The sequence below is a fragment of the Fukomys damarensis genome, unplaced genomic scaffold (genome assembly GCF_012274545.1).
Source record: "Fukomys damarensis isolate Sample0158 unplaced genomic scaffold, DMR_v1.0_HiC HiC_scaffold_25, whole genome shotgun sequence".
Lineage (NCBI taxonomy): Eukaryota > Metazoa > Chordata > Mammalia > Rodentia > Bathyergidae > Fukomys > Fukomys damarensis.
Window position 1 is genome coordinate 11,080,104 of NW_022900937.1, and position 21,583 is coordinate 11,101,686.

At 42.4% G+C, this 21,583-nt stretch overlaps 1 protein-coding gene across 2 annotated transcripts in view; it reads left to right on the forward strand.

Moving 5' to 3' along the window:
• The first annotated feature begins 3,503 nt into the window (after window positions 1–3,503).
• Window positions 3,504–21,583, forward strand: part of Aqp9 (aquaporin 9) — a 41,570-nt gene continuing 23,490 nt past the window's right edge. For both annotated transcript variants that reach the window (XM_010641261.3, XM_019210166.2), the window contains exon 1: window positions 3,504–3,982. In XM_010641261.3, coding sequence (XP_010639563.1) covers window positions 3,872–3,982 — 111 coding nt within the window. In that variant the 5' untranslated portion in view covers window positions 3,504–3,871. The remainder of the gene's footprint in view (window positions 3,983–21,583) is intronic.

The following is a 21,583-nucleotide window of genomic DNA, read 5'->3' on the forward strand; positions in this document are numbered from 1 at the left end:
CTTCCATTTAAAATAATTATGCATGGTCTCAGGATTTAGCTCAGTGGTGCCACCACCTGCCTTACATGTACAAGGTCCCAAGCTTGACCCCCAGTACCAATAAATATAAATAAATAAATATGTGTGTTCGCTGACTCACCAGGGAAAAAGAATTTTCAGGATTGTGTCCATAAAAGAGGCATGAGAAGGATTTATTAGAGGTCAACATAGGGCACACTCAAGATCGGAGTGCGGGTGCTTAAGGAAATGAGGCACCATACAGATGGGAACTGGAGAACTTTAATGTGCTGTAGGCAGGAAATCTGCGGAATGTGAAAATCTATAGCCTTAGTGATAGGAGAGGATGGACCACCCCTGGGGAGATAACGGTCTATTCCTATGGGCAATTCCAAAAGGGCGGTCCCTTCATGAGTGAAAAAGGACCACTCACAAGTAAAAGGAAATGTGCAGACCCCTTTGCACTGAAAGGGGGTTGCCCAGGTTTGCTGTTGGGGGAGCAGGAAAAATAAAAGGTAAATAAACCAGCCTTATGTTGTTTGTTCGCTTGTTTGCTTGTTTGAGACGGTGTCTACCTATGTGATTCAGGCTGGCACTGAACTTACTATGTAGCCCAGGCTGGCCTTGAACTTGTGACAGTCCTCCCACCTCAGCCTCCCCAGTGCCGGGATCCCAGGCCTGTGCCACCACACCCGGCCAGGCTTGTGTTCTGAAGCTGCAGCTTTTCTGTAAAGCACATTTTTTAAAAAATCATGATTCCCTTGTGCCCTTTCTACCTAGATTTATTTCTTCTATCCTACCTCATATACATGAATGGAAGTTAGGAGTCTCTCCAAGGCTTCCAGTAGGAATTTAGAGCAAGAGTGTTTCTACATAGGTGGAGGAAGGTGTCTCCCACCCCTTACCTTTGCAGGAGGCCCGTGGGTGTTTTGTTTGGTGGCTGTGGGGAGTGGGAGTGAGATACATTTGTGGGGAACTGGTTCTGAGCAAAGCATGACCGTCCCCTAAAGGTAGAATAAAAGAAATGGTAGATTGCATCCTCCTCTACCCGAGTGTGCTGCTCAGCCTCTGCTTTCTTCAAACCTCCCTAAAGGGCCTTGTCTGTGCCGTACCTGGCTTCCATTCCCCTCTGTAGGCAGAGGGCCATACCCGCTGTATCCGGGCCCACGCTGCTTCCTGCTTTGCATTTCTCAGAAGCACCCGAGGCTCAACTTTTCACTCGTAGAATGAATGCATGCCCATCACCATCCCGGTGCTCTCTCCCCGGGCTCAGCGCCACCTTCCCCAGCAAGCCAGGAATCTGTCGACCTTCACCCTCATCATCCACATCCAAGTCACCAAGTCCTTCTAATTTGAGGACATAAAAAATTCATGAATCCTCAGGGTCCCTTTAACACTCCCCCTTCCCCAGCTAAGATGATCTTTCCTAAGCTCAGGGACCTAATGATGTCATGCTCCACCTTTATCCATGCCAGGACTTATTATGCTTCCAGCCCTACTCACAGTTCCCAAGGCTCAGTGTGGTCTGACCACTGCCCATAGCCCTGGGCTCACTCTGCACACCTCTGCCTTACACTTCTCTGGGGGCCGTGGCTGTGCAGCCTTCATTCTTTGATGGTGCCATGCTGTCCCCACCCCGCCCCTCTGTGTCTTGGTACATTTACTTCCTTCCCCATTTCAGCTGATTTCACCCCTCTGCATGTTTCTGATCTCAGCTCAGACCTGGTTTCTGTGGTGGTCGTCAGGTGAGATGCCTCTGGCACATCTGCTCATGGAAATGTGGCCTCCACCTGCGAATGTGGGGAGCATACATTTCAGCTGTGACTGTGTTTTGTGCACGTGATGATTTTCCTTGTGTTTGTCTCCCTCATTTGCTCCCAGCTTATGAAGGACAAGAATCCTGTGTGCTTTTCTTCAGTACAGTGCTTTGCACCCAGTGATTTATGCCGTACATATCTGTCAGATGAGTGAGTGAAGAGAGCAGAGAGCACCCTTGTGTATTCCTAGTTGAAGCCACAGTAACAAGGTCCTGTTTTTCTGGTTTATCCACAAGGATTTGGTTATAGGTAACTCTGGAACAATGATAGCCATGGTACTTTAACAGGAGTGAAAGTCCTTGTGATGAGTTTTATCCTGGTGCTGCAAAGTCAACGCGTTTAGGTCTAAATTCTAAGTTTCATGTACAGGTCCAGTGCTTTCCTCTGCCTGGGGGCTGGCTCTCCTCCCCAGCTGTGTTCTCCAAATCTTCCCCTCCTGCCTTCCTGCTGCCTGCACAGCTGGAACGGACTGAGAGCTTCCTGGACCAGTAGAGAAGGGCAGGCAGCAGATCTGGCTCTTCCGGAGCAGGGGTGGAAGATGGAGAGGCAGGAAGGGAGGAGCATGTGATGTGGGTGGTATTTCTGTGGGGCTGCCTTGGTATTCAGAAACGACTGCTGGGCTCTCTTTCTCCAGACAAACTAGCTGTGGAAAACAAGGCTTGAATAGTTGACAGGACAGGAAGCTCGTCACATACACAGCTCACTACTTGAGAGGATGTTAATTCATCAGATTTAAATGGTAGAACCCGGGAACTTGGTTAGGCAGGTTCCCTCCTTTCGTGGAAAACAAGGCTTGAATAGTTGACAGGACAGGAAGCTCGTCACATACACAGCTCACTACTTGAAAGGATGTTAATTCATCAGATTTAAATGGTAGAACCCAGAACTTGGTTAGGCAGGTTCCCTCCTTTCTTGTTGGACTAGGATGATACACACTCAGATTGTTCTTCTGGCGTAGGGATCTGCATGCCGTATAGAATCTGTTTATTGTCTGTGTGTTTGGCTTCACTGTGCCACGGTAAAGGAAGGGGGACAACTTGAGATTCAGAAGACTCTCAAGAAGTCGCTTGCCCTTCTTCTGATTCTTGGGCCCCAAGCCATCTGAACCCCGTCAGCTGATAGGATGCAGCTTCAGTTGCAGCGGAGGTGTCCCCATCCTGTCCCGCAGGCTCAGAATGGGGAGCTCGCAGTGGTGTCTCTATGTGTCAATTTCTCCATCTCTAGGATGGCCATTATGCCTCTTACCAACCTCCAAGTGGTGTCATGAAATCACTGAAATAATACTGGAAGAAAAAGAGGGGATTAGTCTGATAAGAAAGTGAAACTTCTTGATGCATGCCTATAATCCCAGCAATGGGGATGCTGAGGCAGGAGAATTTCCACAAATTCAAAGCCAGCCTGGGCAACATAAAGAGGCCCTGTGTCAAAAAAAAACCAAAACAAAACAAAAAACCAGAAAGAAAGGAAACCTAGTGTTTCTTTTCTTTTCTTTTCTTTTTCATGTTCTCTAGTTTGGATGAAAACCTCCTTTAGTAGAGAGTGTTTATACCAGATTTACCTATATAACTCACTTGACCATTACAAAATATACTCCAACCACCCACTTCTGAATAGTTAAAAAAAAAAAATCAGAAACCTGCAATTGTGTAACATGTAAATCTCTCCTGGACCAGGGCCCGCCGTCACTGTGGTTTGGCAACACAACCAACACATTTCTTTTCTCATCTCCTAGAAGAGAAAAAAACAAAAACCAAGAAAGAAAAAAAAATACCTGGAGAATACAGGTAATGATTAATCTCTGAGGCACGAAGAGGGCCGTTTTGAGGACTGCAGGTTAGAACTCACTAATCGAAATAAATAGCAGTGAACAGGGAATGGAGGCTTCACTAGAAGATTAAGTCACAGCTTTTAATTGGACAGCATTTGTACACTCAGAGAAGTCTCACCAGACATCTCCAGGAATCTACGCAGAGCTGCCTACGGGTTTCCGTTTTCATGTGCCCGGGAAGGTGAGGCCCAGGACAGGACTGGAGGAATATTATCGGAAAAGACCCAAGATGCAGGCTGACGAGGGAGAGACACGCAAGACCTTCAAGCACAGGCTGGCCTTGAAGAGCAGCCTAGCCAGGGAGACGGTGTCCGAGTTCCTGGGCACGTTTATAATGATCGTGAGTATTTCCTGCTTTCCTCAGTTCTGACCCAGTTATGCCTCCTCACTGCCAAGCTGATGGTGCACAGTGTTGTTGTGGTTGGTTTTCTTTGACTTGGTTATCAGATTCATCTCTTCCTGAAAGCAACAAGTTACTACTAGGCTGCTTGTCTATTTGGTGGCCATAATACTCGGTTTTTCTATTTCCGTGTTGCTTTTATCCAGAACAGTTGGAGATGGAAGAGGAGGAATGGAAGCTTTTTTTTTTTTTTTTTTTTTTTTTTTCATTTCGGGAATTGACTTCCTCAGAATTTCAAATGGTTTTGTGATGGAAGAGTTAGCTGCTGGAAGTTTTTTCTCACTGAATAATTGATTTGTACCGCATAAACATTGAGGTGTCTCAGTTGTCTAGAAAAAATATTGACAATCAATGAATATGGACGCAAAAGCAGCCACCATGAGAAGTGCTTGGTAAGGACTGTGTTGCCAGATCACTTGACTTTTAAATCACTTGGAAACTGCTCCATGTACAAGTTGTGCACGCACACTACTCTGGCTTTAGTTTTGTATCATTTTTCCGCTTTAACTCATGCAAATCTCTAGAGAGCCTTAAATAGACAGTTACAAGAGCCTGTAGGTATAAGTGAAGGGCTGGTTCTAAGAGCATCCTGAAGGTTTGTCCAGGGATTTGCTCAGCCGTGAACAACAGGCTGGGAAGTTTGCTTGCTTGGTGTGGGTTCCAGCCTCTCTTCTACTGCATTGCCAGAGCCTTCTCTGTATCCTGAAATTTTAGCTGGAGTCAGACTACTTGTGAAAAAAAAAAAAACTATCATCATGTGGCAACTGCTGACTTTAGCTTAAGCACTCAAAGATTCCCTACTCCCGGTATAAGTAATTTCATTTTTCATAAGGTTCTAGACAGTTTCCCATGTTTTGCACATTAAAATTCTTTGCTTTGAGTGAATATATAATAAAGTAGAAGAATAAGCTTAGACTGTGTCAGTTAAGCCAAGACCAAGAAATGAATCTGAACTTAAAAAACATTTTCTGATCTCGGACTCTTCCTGTCCCGACCACTCAAGTATTAGAGAGTTTTAGACAATTTCTAACATTCCCCACTTTCACCTGGCAAGGTGCTGGCTGTGCTGACCATGCTTAGTCTCAGAATTTAATAAGCCAAACATGTGTAATACCAAATAGTTTCTCTGGAGTGAAAAACTGAAAGTGTAAATAAGGATCAAAATGCATAATTGATATTGTGTAAAAGGAAGAAAAGGGCTAAAAGAGTAGAGGAAGTGGAAGAGGTAAGGGAAGGTAAAAAGGGAAAGGAAAAAATATGTGAAAAGGAAAAAATGGAAATAATGTCTCTGTAAACAGGGAAGGATGGAGCGGATAAAGGGAGGGCTTGGGAATAGGGAAAAATAAGAACAAAGATAAGTCATGTAAAGGTACAAGATCCCAATGATGAATGTAACCATATTTTATACCTAAAATGTACCACTAAACTTAGAAAATATTAAAAAAAGAACTTAGGGATGGGGAGTTAAGAGAGGAAAGAGGAAATAAAAGCGGGTGATTCCTCTGATTCCAGTTCACTGCTTACTGGAAAATTGTTCTCCACAAAACTCTTGTGTTATGATATTTGACAATCTGGCCCCCAAAAGAGAGTAAATTGTCACCATAGACTGATCTCAGACCAATGTGACAGTTACATTTCTGCAGAAGACAAAGAGGAGGAAGTAAACTAAGCATCCTTTTTTTTTTTTTTTTTTTGCAACTGGCAAAGTTAAAACCCTCCTATTTCTTAATAAGAATGTTTCATAACCCCATTCTTTTTAAATTGAGATGACAAATGTTGCTTTCAAATATTCCACTCAAGCAACCAGTAGCATGTCTTCCCCAATATGATTTGATGATACACATTTTTGGGTTTTCACCGAACGGTTCCAGTCTTGTGACTCCATCCCCAAGACAGGCCATAGAAACTAGAGTTCTCTTCAAGGCAGGTCATAGGAACTCTTATCTTCCTGCACCTTCTGTCTTCAAATTGGCCTTACAAGAACCCTCTAATTTACCTCGTTAGAGTATGCCTCGCTGAGAGTGATTTTACAGTGGGCGGTGAACTAGAATCAGAGGCACCAGGGTTTTTTTGTGTTCTCTCTTCTCCTTCTTACTCCCCCTCTTAAAACTCTGAAAGTGAGTAGGTCATTAGACCCCTTTTCAGAAGGCATCTTCCCCATCCCCTGGAGGAAGCACTGCTACCCAGGGAGACTGGGAAGAATATGAACAGATGGGCCTTGCTGGGTTTCCTCACCCCTCAGTTTTTTATTTGTTTGTTTGTTTGTTTGTTGGTACTGGGGATGAAACACAGGACACTGTGTGTGTTATGCGCATAGGCTACCACTGAGCTATACCTCCCACCATCACCCCCCAGCATTACATAGAGCTTTAAGCTTTAAGCATTTAGATAGAGCTTAGTTGTGCAGGCTTCCATCTTGCCTATGCAAAGGACAGCTGAATGTGTGCAGAGTCCCGGCGGTGATGTACCCTACAGGACAAGGGGCCCCCGCCCCAACACACACACACACACACACATACACACACACACACACACACACACACACCTGTACATCCTTCATCTGTATCCTTCACAATATCCTTTATTAAAAAGCCTATAAATCTAAAGGAAGTATTTCTTTGAGCTCTGTGAGCCACACAAGCAAATTCATCCAACACAAGAGGAGGCTGTGGGAACCCCAAATCATAGCTGGCCTGTCAGTACAGATAAGACAGCCTGTAGCTGACAGCCGCATCTAAAGTTGGGGGTAGTCTTGGGGCTGAGCCCTGGACCCGGGGGATCTGACACTGTCTCCAGGTAGAAGTTGTCCAGATGTAACTGACCTGGTGGGACATCGAGCTGGTGTCCACTGCAGAGTGGATCGTGTTTGCTGGTAGGAGAAACCCCACTTCTGGGCCCCCAGAACACTTCATGTTCATTCTTCTAATGTGAGGGTGGGGGTAAAGTTTGTTTTCCTATACACACCCAGTGTTCAAGGCGGGTTCTAAAGATACAAAGCTTAATAGTGTATGCTGAAAAATTAAACTTTGCATCTTCTGGCCAAAGTAAGTGGGAAATGGATTAATTTCTGTTTGTATTGTATATTTATGCAGTTATTTTCTAAGATCAACCCTGATAAAATTTATCATTGTGATTACAATCTTCAGTTGTACTGGGGCCTGTGAGGAAATATATACAAAAAGTCTGTACATGTACAATACTTTTTCAACCAATCTGCATAGTTTTGCTCTAAGGTTATCCAAATATATGGCTTCTGACTTATTAGAAAATGTGTGTTTTGCATTGCTTTTTCCACTCAAAAGCTTTGCACGTCCATCAGGCCTGGGGAAAAGAAACATTGGAGAGATGGCCACAGATATGCAGGATGCGTTAACCCTTTAAATTTTTGAGATTCTTTTCTAGTCCAACCTGGGAGTCTGAAGTCACTTTTCTCCCCTTCTCAAAAAATCTACTCATGGAAGGAACATCTCAGACTCTTTCACACCCTGATATAAATGGCCGATAAGACCCTCCTGTGTGGTGCATTAGGGAAGAAAAGGCCCATGAAGAGTTCTTTGCAAACTACAAGTAAAACCAACAGCAATTAAGTTGTAGCTCCGATTGCCTTTTAGATGTTGCGATAGATAAGCCTTTCACCTGTACTGGTGTCAAGGAGAAGCTGTGCGACACATCTTCCCTGTCACAGAGAGAAGGTTAGGGTGCATTAATCTGCAGAGATAGGGAGCGTGTTAAATGCCTTATACATATTAGGCTCAGTCCTTACAACAGTATCCTCACTGTTATTACCAATCAATGATTGTATTATATCAATAAGTATTTTTAGCAGCTTTACTATCACCCATAAATAACTGGGGGAAATGAGGACTCAAAGAGATAAAGAAACCAAGAAGGTATCAACCTGGATTTCTGTCTGATGCTAGAGTCCATATTTTCCACCCCATTCCCATTCTGCCGGGATCCCTTGGGAAGGTCCATAGCAAATTGGACCGCCTTGCTTCACCATTTCCGTAGAAGTTGTGTGCTTGTGGCACAAGAATTGAATTTATGAACAAGTTAATGAGAGCAGTCATTGTTAGTATTTGAAAACAGCTGCTTGTCTTCTCCTGGGCACTTTGGGGTACCTTTCCCCAGCTTGGCACCTATGCAGATGAGGATTCATAAATGTGCAGAGCTAAAATCTCTTCCCCGGACTCAGCTTCCCACAACCACTCGTCATTTCAAGAGATTTCTTAGAGTGGCTATGTTCGCTCTTTGTTATTCTTTGTATCTCCTCTCTCTCCAATCTTTTCAGAACCTGATACAGGTTTATCTTGTTGAAGTCACTAGGGTGAACCCCAACAGGCTTCCATAATTCCTCTTGAGATGAAACAGCACCTTTCTGGGGCTGACTTATGAGTAGGGAGCATCTCATGTTGTTGGAAAGACGCTAAGTCAGTGGTAGCAAACCCATGGCACACAGGCTGTAGTGGGCTGTTTGTATCACTGAAAGCTCTGAAAAGTTCGCTTTTACTGCCCTACATTCTTTTCTTAGTCTGTCAGGCCTCCACTTTAGAGATCTATCTTATGACATCTGCAACAGTGAAAAAATACAACCCTTCTGCTAAATGTAATAGCCTTGATCTGTATCCTGATGGGAAATAGAAAGGAACTTTCTCCAAACCCAGAACATAGAGTGTGCAGGGAGGCGGGCAGTGCAAAGGGAAGAAGGAACAGTACAAACAGGCAGTCCCGTGCTACAAGAAATTCCAGACATGCCGCATCACCACAAGCCTTTGGGTCCTCATGACCAAGGTCACTCCTCTCCGGGGCCGCAGAGCTTCTATTTTGAAATGATTCTCAAATACGAGAGCCATAAATACTCTGGAGCTAAAATTACTGTTATAAAGTGTGTTCTGTTCTTAGAATGGGTCCATTCCATATCAGAGTGCTTGGAAACAAAAGAATAGATGGTCTACATTTAGAATGACATTGGGAAGTTCCTCAAATAAGCCAGACGAAAGGAGAAATCTACTTTCCAGGGCCTAATTTGGGCAGTGTTGATCTATGTGGCTTAGAACCCCACATCCTGGTAAGGCAGTCCTGAGATCAAAGTGGAGAGATGTCATTGACCCCTTTTGTAAGCGGAGGAGCTGAGCCCCAAGCTGATGCAACCATGGTGACTCAGCACAGAGCCCAGCTGCTTTGCCTTAGGCTCGTGAGTGTCTTCTATGCTTTTCTGAGGAACACAGAGTATGTTCATCTAGATCTCCTTTTCGTTCATACCCTTCTTGGAAGTGAAAGAATATAAGGTATCCAACTGCTCTTTACCAGGTGTTACAGGTGTAACAGGATCACCAGCCCTGAGTGCAGGAGTTGGGCTTGATATCCTGACTCTGCTCAGCCCTAATGCACCTCCATTTGGTGAGAATTAACTCCTCTTACATGAAAGCCCAAGAGATTTGACACTTATGTTATAAGAAAATGCATTAGACATTAGAGGTGGCCAAGGTGACTGTTTGGAGCAGACACGGCCATGGCAGGGATGTTTGATGGAAGACCTAGCAGAGCTCTGGGTCATCCCAACCTCTTCTAACACCTGAGTTGAGGGGTTCCAGTCATCACTTCACGGCTGGGATGAGCACCTTGATGACGCATTGCTCTGCTTTCCCTCAAGCACTTTTGTTTTCTAGATTCTCATAGAGATCACTTTTATGGCCCAGAGCAAAGGGCCTACAAGGACAAGGGTGTCAAGAGACCTGTAACACCTCGCTACAACTACTGCCCCTCTGCTTCCTTCTCTGGTGGTTCTCCCCGCTCATTGCTTTGCAAAGCCCTTCCCCACTCCAGGCTTAGGATGAACAGTGTTGAGAGGCCCATGTAGCTGGAGCTGTTGTTACTTGGCCTGCACATGTTAAGTCAAACATCTCTACTGTCAGCAGTGTCTTGGTGATTCTGGACATCCTGGTGATGCTGCAGTTTGGATCTTAAATCCTCCCAAAGCCCGTGTGTTAAAGGCTTGGTCCCCTGCCAATGAGAAGGTAGAACCCTTAAGAACTTCCTAGAAGAAGGAAGTTAGCACACTGGGGGCATCATTAAAGAAGATACTGGGATCCTGGCCCCTCCTCCCTCTCTCTCTCTCTCTCTCTCTCTCTCTCTCTCTCTATCTATCTATCTATCTCTCTCTCTCCCTTCCTCCTTCCCAGCAGCCATGAAGGGAGCCAAACAACCATGAAATGAAACCAGAAATCACAGGCCAAACTTTCCTCTTTATAAGTTGTTTATCCTGGGTATTTTGTTACAGTGACTCACAGCTGACTAACACAAATGGTCCCTTGGAGAGATCCAATGTCCTCCGGCCCTTACATGGGGGCTTCAGAATAGAGTAGGCTGTTATCATCAATCCTGCCTGCTTCCTATTTTTCATTTTTTGATTAACGTTCAATACTCAGTCTTTCATAGGATCTGTACTTGTGCAGGTGGATGTTCTGCACCTGTAAGAACATCCAAGTTTCTCAGTAGCATGAACTAGAACTAAGTACTAAGGGTTCCACGGGGCCTTTGCCCTAGTGGTGTCAGTGGGTGTAATGAGAACTGGGCAGGGGGCCACAGACAGCAGACCAGCAGACCTCTCCCTCCAAGCGTGGTGAGAAGAACCAGGGCAGGTGAGGGGGGCCAACACTCATCAAGCACATGCTGCACTCCAGATGTCTTTAATCCTTAAAAAAATTACCCGGGTTAAACACATCATTCCCATTTCACAGATGAGGAAATGGGGGCTCAGTACGGTTATGTGATTTGCCCACAGAGTGAGGAATAGCTGCGGCTAGAATCTTCTCTCCCTGATTTCTCTTCATTATGCTGGGGTTAACATTCTTATGTCTGCTTCTGGGTTTTTACCACTGTCTCTTGTAACAATATGTATTATTTCACTGGCACTTAAGATTTGCACCTAGGGCTTCGTAGTCTATATATCTTCCACCACTTGAGATTTTCCCTCAGAGTCACTTCTTAAGACGGACCCATCTTGGGATGCATGGGTGTAATTCACTGCTCCATTGTGCAAGCTGATTTGTCTTTAGACTACTTCCCTCACAAGTGCTGGTGCAGCTGCGTCAAACATCTATACAAATCTCCCTGCCTGTGTACTCTAGAGTTCTCTGGAGCATAGACCTGGAAGCAGGTCTGGTGGCCCTTGATATATGTATCATCAGTCTCACAGATTTTAAAATCACTCTCCAGAGTGCTTTTCACATCTGTGCTCCAAGAGCAACACTTGGTTTTCCGTTGTGCATATACTCAGCTACTCCTGTGACTTAGTCACTTTCTTTTCACTGGGACCCAACACCCTGCACCCACAGTTCAAGGAGGAGAGGTTTATTTTGGCTCACTCTTCAGAAGTTTCAGTCCATGTCTGGTGAGCTTAAACATAAAAATGTTATAGGAATAACAAAACTAAGATACCTAGAGAAATACCTAAATTTAAGAAATACAAAATAAATGATAAAACTGCAGTAAAAAAATGTGAAAAGCAGAGCTATGAAAGAAGAGCTACTTCCTGTCCAGCAATCAGGAAAGTGATTAAGACAGACTTTGTTTTTGGAGTGGTGCTGTTGCTGTGGAAGGGCTTAAATGGAGGAAAGCTGCTCACACCGTGGTGATCAGAAAGCAGAGAGAAGGAAGTGGAAAAGGGAGATATCACCTTCAAGGTCACACCCCTGGTGAGCTGCCTCTCTAACCAGACTCTAACTCTCCTAACAGCAAGTCTGCTAAATTGCCCCTATGGACAGCTTCCAAAACCCTGCCTAGCAATGCATGAAGACTTTGGGGGAAATTCTCCATCTAAGCCACAGCATTCTACCCCTGGCTCTCAAAATGGTTGTGCGATCCTTTATAGAAAATATATTTAGCCCATTTTGAAGAGTTGCCAAAGCCCTAGCCATTATAGCATTGCTGAAAAGTTCAAGTTCAAAGTTTCCTCCAAGATTTAAATTACCTCTTATGTGTGAAGCCTCTGTAAAAATCCAAATGTTCCCCTGCCAACATACAATGGCATCAGGTAAGCATTTCCATTCCAAAAGTGAGGAATGACGGAATAGACAATGATGGGACAAAAGGAAGACCAAATCTCAGCAGGGCAAACATAATACCCTGTAGTTCTGGGTCCACTACTAAGGATGTGAGATGCAAAGGGCTTGAGCAGTCATGCTCCCTCCTGCTTTGTCAGTTACAATCCTCATGGCCTGACTTTTAGGGTGGCTTTGCTCACTGCCTTCCTCAGCATATGATCCATGCTCCTGGAATTTTCAATTTCTGGTGTCTCTACTACACTTTCTGCTTCACTCTCGCAGCTTAATGGCTGCAAGTGACACACTCCCAGTGACACACTGCCTGGATTCCCATATGTTCCTCTAAAATTTGAGAGTGCAAGCCTCGCTGACCCCACAGTAATGCCAAAGTCTGCTGACAGCTCAATCAGTAGCCAAGCCCTTGTGAAACATGGCTGTAGAGGCCTCTGTATTCCTGGGTGCCTGAACACTTTGACCATAAACTTGAGTAAGTGATTCCCTATGCAACCTATCCTGAACAGGTTTTCCCTGGGGCTCTCTTCTCAAATGAAAGCTTTACTATAGCTTTGCACACTGGAGCCTGAAATGGCTGAAGTCTTGTGGATTTCTGAGATGCCCTCAAGGCATCTTTCTACTGCTTCTACTGCTCTGATGCACAGTACTTTGCTTCTTTTTAATGCTAATCTTTTCAGCAACCAGCTTTACAGGTACTTTCTTTCTGGCCACTAGCAAAATTTTTCAAATTATTTAACTCTTCTCTTCAGTCTTACTTCTCATGGTAGGTAAAGCTAAAAGCTGCCAGCAGTATCCATGCCACAGCCTCAGCTTTGGGCTGCCTTGAAATTTCTTTCACCACATTAGTCTGCCACCCTTAATCTCAGTCTCCAGCAAATTCTCAGGACACAAACACAATGTACACAAATTTCCTCCCAGAGTATAGCACACATAGACTTGAGTCCAATTACCAGTGAAGTCTTTTTCTCAACTGAAACCTCCTGAGCCTGGCTTTTATCATCTGCATTCATATTAGCATTCTATTCTTCTGAGATCCAATCAGAATTTCACAGCAAGTTTGGTTTATAGAATTCTAGGTCTGCTCTAACTGGCATCTCTATGTTTTTCCAATATCTAACCATAAACCAGTTCCGAAGGCTCCTAAACCACATGGTCAAGTACAGTCACAGCAACAGCACCATTCCTAATACAAAGTCTGTCTTAATCACTTTCCTGATTGCTGGACAGAAAGTAGCTCTTCTTTGATAGCTCTGCTTTTCACACTTTTTACTTAAGTTTTATAATGTATCTTGTATTTCTTACATTTAGATGTTTCTCTAGGTATCTTAGTTTCATTACTCCTATAAATGGTATCTCATAAAGTTTTAAAATAATTATTGAAATTGGCAAAAATTACTTCTATTTATAGTGTACAATAAGATGTTTTGAAATTTGTGTATGTTATAGAATGGCTACAAGAGATAATTAATGTGTTAATTGCCTTAAATAGTTTTGTGTGTGTGTGTGTGTGAACAGCTAAAATCTAGTCTTTTGGTGATTTCCAAGTATACAATACATATTTTATTAACTGTAGTTGCCCTGTTCTACATTAAATCTTTTGAATTTATTCCCTCTCTAAAATTTATAAATATCTTCCCACAATTTTTAGTCCTGTAGTCCTCCCAGTCCCTGGTAATCACCATTTTACTCTCTACCTCTGTTAATTTGACTTTTTAAGATTTTTCATATAACTTCTTTTCTAAAAAATAAGATCTAGCAGAAAAATAATTATCCTTGAAAACCAGAGATCAAAAGTGCCAGCCCCAGTCAGCTGATCCGTGCTTTACCTGCCATCATTATTCTCTTGCTCAGTGACTACTCTGTAAGGCAGGTAAGGCAGGTTTGGCTACTTTGGCTACCATGATCAATGCTGTCATAAATATGGAAGTACAGAAAGCTCTCTGACATTACTCATTTCATTTCTTTTGGATGTATACACAGTATGGAATTATTAGGTCATGTAGTAGTTCTATGTTTAATTTTTAAAGAAATTCCCACAGTTTTCCACAATGACTATACTAATTTACACTCCCATTAACCATATGCAAAGGGTTTCTTTACTCCACACAAGTGGTATCTTTAAAAATTGTATTTTGAGATTGGTTTTTATTAAAGTTTAGGGAAATTATTAATTATGTTCATTGATCTTGTATCCAACAAACTTTGTAACTTTCTTATTATGTTTATTATATAATATGTTGTAATTTAGTACAGAGAAGGGCTACCAAATATGATAGTCATTAGCCATATGAGGCTACTTAAGTTAAAATTAAACAGGTACAATAAAAATTAGTTCCTCAGTCAGTCCTATTTCAAACCATTAAAAACCATGTATGACTATTGGTTAATATTAGACAGTAGATAGGGAACTTTTTCCTCATCAAAACATGTTCTATTTGACTGCACAAATACTAACATTTCTTTTTCTGAGGATAATGAAGACAATTACTTTCTCTCTTTCTATTCTTTAAATGTTTAATTTCTTCTTACTGTCTTTTGTAGTTAAAACTTCTTCTACAATAGAAGTCATAATTATTATTTTATTCTCAGCTTTAAAGAACCTGCTTCTAATGTTTTATCATTAAATATGATAGTTCCTATAGGTTGTTGGTAATTACTCTTGATTTGAGTAAAAGAATTCCTGTCTATCCTTCATTTACAGAATCTTTCAATAGGAATTAAAAAAAATGTTTCTACGTCAATTTAAATATGCATATGAGTTTCACTTTTGTCTGTTGATATAGTAGATTTTGTTGATAATTATCCTTAGCATTAAATCATCTTTCTGTTCCTTGAATTAATCCATATTTATTCATGCAGCATTGGTTTGCAATGTTCTGTTAACTATTTGGACTATAATTTCTTTTTATTACAGTGTCCTTGTCTAATTTTATTACTAAGATTATATTAGTTTCATGAAAAGGATTAGAATTCTTTCAATCTTTTCCTATTTTCTAGAACATTTGGTATAAAGTAAGGATTACCTGTTACTTAAAGATTAGTTGTTATGTGTGCTGAAAAAAAGAGAGAGGATAGACTGAGGCAGTTTTATTGAAAAATTCTAAGTTGAATTTAGGTTTTCTGTTTTTGATTCCATTTTGGAAATTTACATATTTATCTAAAATTTTTATTTTAGTTGTAGTTTCCATTGCAGCTTTCCAAATTGTCAGTACTTTCAAAACTAATATTTTGAAAAGGAAAAAATGGAAATAAAGTGTATGTAAATAAGGGAGAGTGGAGGGGGTGAAGGGAGGGTAGGGGTATGGGGAAAAAATGGGAACCAAGATCTGTCATGTAAAGGTACAAGATCCCAATAATGAATGTAACTGTACTGTATACTTTCAGTGTACCAATAAACTCAATAGGATTAAAAACAACTAATATATTGAAATAAATAATTTTGAAAAGTTTTTCATAGTATTTGCTATGGCTTTTTAAATCTATCCTGTACCTGATGACATCTTTTCAATTAAAATTTCATTTTAAAAAGAAGCTGTTTTCCACACTGATAAATTCTGCTTTGAGTTTTTTGATATCTTCCTACTGCACTGAACAACTTTCTGTATCCCTCCCTTCTCTCATCCATGTGTCTTGGAATTTATTCATGAATTTAAGTTATAGTAAATCAACCTCTCTTCTCTTCTAAACAACAACAAAACATTTCAAAATCCTAACTCTAATCAATCATTCCATCATACATGCCATTTTCTGATATTTTAAATTCTTTATTATTGCTCCTGAATTTAAATAGTATTTATTTAAAGTTATCCTTAGCTACTGGCTTGTTTGCTGATAATTTCTGCATATATCTTTTACTGTCTCTCAGGTGTGTTCTTCCCGATACAGTGCTTCCTTTAGGAAATTTCTAGGAAAGGTGTGAAGGGACAAACCATCTCAGTCTTTGACTAAATATGTGCTCACTTCATGAGCAAATGCAGGTGATAAATTAGCTAATAAGCTTTAGGTTGATGGTGGTTTCTGGCTGGCGGTCCCTCTTTTTTTTGCTCTTAACATGTCTCATTGTCAGCTTCAATTTTGTCCTTAAAAATCTCCAGTTACTCATAGCATCTTCCCTTTGTTTTTTATCCCAAAATTTCACTGTAATAGGACTAAGATGAACTTACTTCTAGTACTCGGAATTCATTGTTCATCTTCAATTTAAAGATTTCTAGTTTTTGCCAATTCTGAAAAATTCTCATGGTTGCCATCTTGTCTTTACCTCAGCCTCTCTCTTTTTTCTATTATGTTGAGAATCTCACTTTTTCTCTAGGTCTCTTAACCATTCTTTTGTATCTCTCTCTTCTCTTACCCCATGCTGAATTTTGTGTGGTCACAACCTAAAATCTACCTTCCATAGCAATTTCCTGTTCAACTGAATCGAATGCATCTAATCTTATGCTTCACAGCTTTAGGTCTTCAGTTTTACCAATGTTTTATTTTTATAAATTTTGTTCAGTTTTTTCTAAATTGCTTTTCTCCTCTTATGTGATTATTTCATTCACCTCTTCAACTCACCAAAGCCTAATTTTTTTATAGTGTACCTCTTCTGTCATCTCAAGTGCTGGGGAAAGCAACCATTCTGCTTACTGTGTTTACCCACTCTCATTCATGAAGGAATAAAAAGGACGTTTTCCTTTGGTGTTTTAAAAATCTGTGCTGTAAACTCCTCAGGGGGGTTTGATTTCTCTGTGGGAATCCCACATGGTAATGGGCATCTTTCTTCCAGGGAAAGTGTGTGTGTGCTTCTGCTGGGATCTCCAGATCTATAAAGATTGTTGCAAAATAGAAAACTAAAAATAGAAGATGGGGAGGGATGCTGGTGGTGCCTGCCAAAGAACTCCCTCCCCAAGGAGCAGCTGTCTGTCCCCTTTCTTGCACAGGCTTGTGTGACCACACCTGAGGAGACACCAGTGCCTCCTCCACTAGCGGCTGCTCTTTCTCAAGTCTTAACCCTTTCTTCAGCAGCAGCAGCAACTGACAGAGGGTTTCCCAGGGGTTTCCGCCATCAGCAGTGGACACGCAGGGCCAGACTTGCCTGGAAATTTCACAGCTCCCAAGGACGTGAGGAGAAAAGCTTGCCAAGATCTAAGGGCTGACTTCCCAGACTCTGCTTTTGAATCTTGAGTTTTCATTTTGGCCCCTAAAACTCACTGTTTTCACTCACTTTCAAAGAGGAACTACTTTCCTTTTACTTCCCAGAAGTGGGTTTGACTGGTGTTTCCTTAGTAACAGTCCATTGCACCATGGTCTCATTACTTGACGAGAAAGGAGAACACGGCCACAAGAACAGAAGATGGCTGCTCATTGCTCATCGTCCCTGTGATAAAGATGCGACAAAGTGAAAGGCTGGGAGGAGGAAAAGACACATAAAAGTCTCACAGCCACCGGGAGAGCCACACACACTGTAAAACCAGGCTAGCACTGAAGGTTACCTGGCCCAGGAGCTGGACCCCTCATTTCATGTCTGGGGTAGGATTGCTCAGTTCATTGAACCTGCTAAGCAAAGCAAATGCTTTAAGAGGAAATATGTTGGGGAAGGCTGCCCTTTACCTTCTCTCTCTTGCTATGCTGGCCAATTACAAAAAGGCACGGTCCTGACATGGCCAATGAAGACATAAAAGACCGGAGAACTTAGTCCCTCTCAGCCCAGAACCAGCCCACATACCTGCGATGCAGTCTGGAATTCTCACAACAAAACCTCCCAAAATACCCTTGTATTTATCAACAGGAGATTGGTTAAGAAGGTAGGGTTGTCCATGGAATGGGCTCCTCGTAGCCATCAAAAATAATGGGCATGTCTGATAGGGAGAGACTCAAGTGAAAATATTCCCACTTGCATAAACATACCCATGCATGTATGCACACAAATTTTTGACAGAACATACCCGAAAGTACTAAGTATTAATATTAGTTACCTGTGAGGAATAAAATTTGACATCTGGGATGGAAAGATGACTAATGTCTTATACATTATCATACACCCTTTTGTAAGTTGAAAAGTTTTTCATATCATGTGTATTTTCATTACCTTTCTGCTACCCGTGAAAGTTTACCTAGTGAAATACGTCTCTTCCAAGTATTTCGGGGAGTTTCCCAAAAGTGTTCTGAAGAACCCTAGTTCCGGTTCTGTAGGATACAAATGAGGATTAGGTTAAGGAAAACATGCTGTTCTTCCCAGATATGCTGGGAAACTCTGGGTTCAATGGAATGAAGTGGGAGTGACCAGTCTTCAGTGCTCACTGTGACTCTCTAAGAATATATTAGAATATATTCCTCAGGTCTGCTTGACCACAACCCCTTCCTTCCATTTTTGGGGAAACACATCATGCGACTAGTGATTTGGGGAACATACTTTAAGAACTACAAGCCCTGGAATAAAGCCAGCAAGTGTATCTGTCTCCGGAGTCATCCATCTTCGGGTGCACTGGTCCTTGACCAGGTAGAAGGAGAGCCATCCACAACAGTCCACCCCCACACAGCACACTCAGACCCACAGTCATTCACACACACACACACACACACACACACACACACACACTTTAAGAAATAAATGTGTGATTCATTTCTTATTCTGGGCCTTGGGGTCATGATCAGGTTCCTACGCACATCAGCATTCAGGATGAGTTGAGGGATGTGAATGCCAGGTGAAGGTCCAAAGAGAGATCATTGTTCCCCCCAGCCTGGCAGAGGAGATGCTGTTTGATCACCTTTCATTCCTGAGGCCTGAGTTGTTTCTCAGTTTGCTTTTCTACTTGGAGAGCCCCGAAGCTGGCCCCTTGCCCACCCACCTGGTGTCCAAATCACTCTCTTTATGAGTCTTCCCTGGAACTATCTCTTTTTCAGTACAGCTGGTTCTTGAACAGTCTTGATCTCACCCAGATATTCTCTTGGGCTGTAAGCCACCCATTGCTTATTTTTAACCAGAATGTCCAGGGTTTTAGTCTTGGTTCCTCATGACCATTTTTCTTATGACTGAGAAGATTTTTCTTCCCTAGTTGGAAAACTAAGAGCTTGGAAAGCTGTGTGTGTCTCTGTCCTCATAAAAGGAACAAGAGGACCCACGGAGGCAGCGGTGTTGTCCCTGGAGGTGCACAGGGTACAGAATCAGAGAATCCGGCTCCAGGTCCTGATTCACAGTGGCAGGGCTTTTGTGAAGTCACTCATCTTTCAATTTTTATAAACAGGCGTGGTGCACCGGGAGGAATTACAGGAATAAAGTAAGCAAGGGCACCTGGCCCTCGGTGCACATGCCATAAACACTCCCATGGTCAGAGTGACATGCGGTCACCCTGGGCCACACCACTTAGTACCTGTGTGAATGTGAGAAGTGTTTCAACCACTCTACGCTTTGGTTTCCTTATTTGTAAAGCAGAGACAGTAATAGGACCCGACACATGGGTCATCGTGAGGACTTCGGGGCTGGTGCGTGGGAAGCTTAGCTCGCAAAGAGCACTCAATAAATCAGTCTGTGTTTGAAGGGAGGTAGCCACAGAAACTGAAGAGGTAGATATAAACCTGTGGCTCTGGATAGATGTAGGACATCAGTGGCGAACCTGTGGCATGTGTGTTGTTTTTCTTTTAAGACAAAAGCTGTGAATGTACGTTTCTTTTCTCAGCATTGATGTTTAATTGCAGTGTTGTCACTGTGCAATAAATAGGTGGGTTTAGATCTATGTGGGAGTGTTTTTAATTTATAATGTTTCCTTTCCTATTTCCAAGAAGAACAGTGGCAGTGTAGAAGGCGAAACAGTTATACACAACTCACGTTCTTGGGTTCTGTTGTTGTCTAATTAGGGAATAGCAAACGTGCCCAGATCAGGCACTACTGGGTAAAAGGGGGCTAGTTCCTTTCTGAAAAAATCTCTTCAGAAAAAAAAATAATACATAAATACTGACTGGGCGAGAGTTGGAAGTTAGGGGCATTTTAGAACAGCCACCTAAATTACTTCATTGGCTATTGTTCATTACGAGTTACTACACCTGTTGGAAGAGTTGGGGGAATTGTTTGACTCTGGATCTTGGCATTGGGAATAGTTGTGCATCCTTCCTAAGTCCCTTAAATATAGACCAGGGCCACAGCAATCTATGTGGCTGAAGTTTCATCTGTGGGAAAGGCACATCCCAGCATTATCTCAGGGCCCCACTTGGGCCCCTCATTGCAGGGTTTGGCAACTTCAGTCAGCCCTGGGAGGAGCAGATGACCAGTGAACTGGGAGACTCTAGAAAGAGAAGAGAAAGCAAGGAAGGGCAAACAAAGAGGAAGGGGTTCAACTCTGCCTTTCAGTCTTAGTTTTCCACTAGTGAGCCCTTGGTCATGTGATAAGACTTGTGCTTGCAAAGGGAGCTAGAAATCAAGTGAGAAGAAATTTTGAAAAAAGCCAGATTTTTGCATAAATGGAAAGCTCTGGGGCATAATTGCTAGTGTAGCTTTTTGGCCATTGAGAAAAGAAGGAGTACAGGAGCTGGAAGGGAATTTCTCTCCAGGTCACTGGGAAGGTTTAGTATAAAAGCCCAAGTGTTGGGTAATTTCTGAACCAACGGGACCACAGTTGTTGCCACCCTAAAAAGCACTACAAAGAGGCTTCCAAATAAGCTTCAGCCTCAGGCAGTTCTCTTCACATTATATGTGTGGTTTGCAGTGGTGCCATCTATATCAGAAAGGTGGATCATAGATGGCTGCTACCTGGTGTCTCCAAGTATTTTGCCTTTGGGGATGGCCCTTGGTTTTCTACCTGCTAATGGAAATCCTGGTGACCCACCCCACACCCTGTGGAAAACTGTCCTCCTGAATATTTCCATTAGTTCTTAGGAGCACTGGTTTTTGCTTCTGATGGCCGCCTGCTCTGTCCACCCTGTCACAGTTCAGCGCCCAGTTCTCTGGCTAAGACAAGCCTGTGGCAGAATCTTGGTTCTGTCCCCTTACATTGATACAAAATTGGGTAAGTTTCTCCTTTCTTGTCCTCAGCTTTCTCACTCCTAACCTAGAGCTATTGACGCATCTCTCCAGGGATAATGACAAAACAGTGCACTGTGCTTAGCATGGATCTTGCAAGAACAGTGCACCAACTCCACATTAGGATTCAATTCCTTTTCCACAGGACTCTAGACAGAAACACGTCACAAAAGGCAGGTATAGAGCACATTATTTTTTTTTTCATCTTTGGGCAATGTTTTGGGCAAACAAGCAATCACAAACTTCTTGCCATTATTTCAAGTTTCTCTGGTGGCTCCTAAACCCGGGTTGAGTGCATTTTCAAGCACTTTTCAAAGGAATTCCTAAAGTTCATTAACTTCCAGTTTTCTGAAAAGGTTTGCTTTTTACATACTCTTTGAACAAATATTTGTTGTCTGTTGTGCACTATGTGTTCTGCTAGGAACATCTTGTCCTCCACATTAAAAGAAGTAATAAATATGCAAGAGATTTGAGAAAGGTCAAATGCTC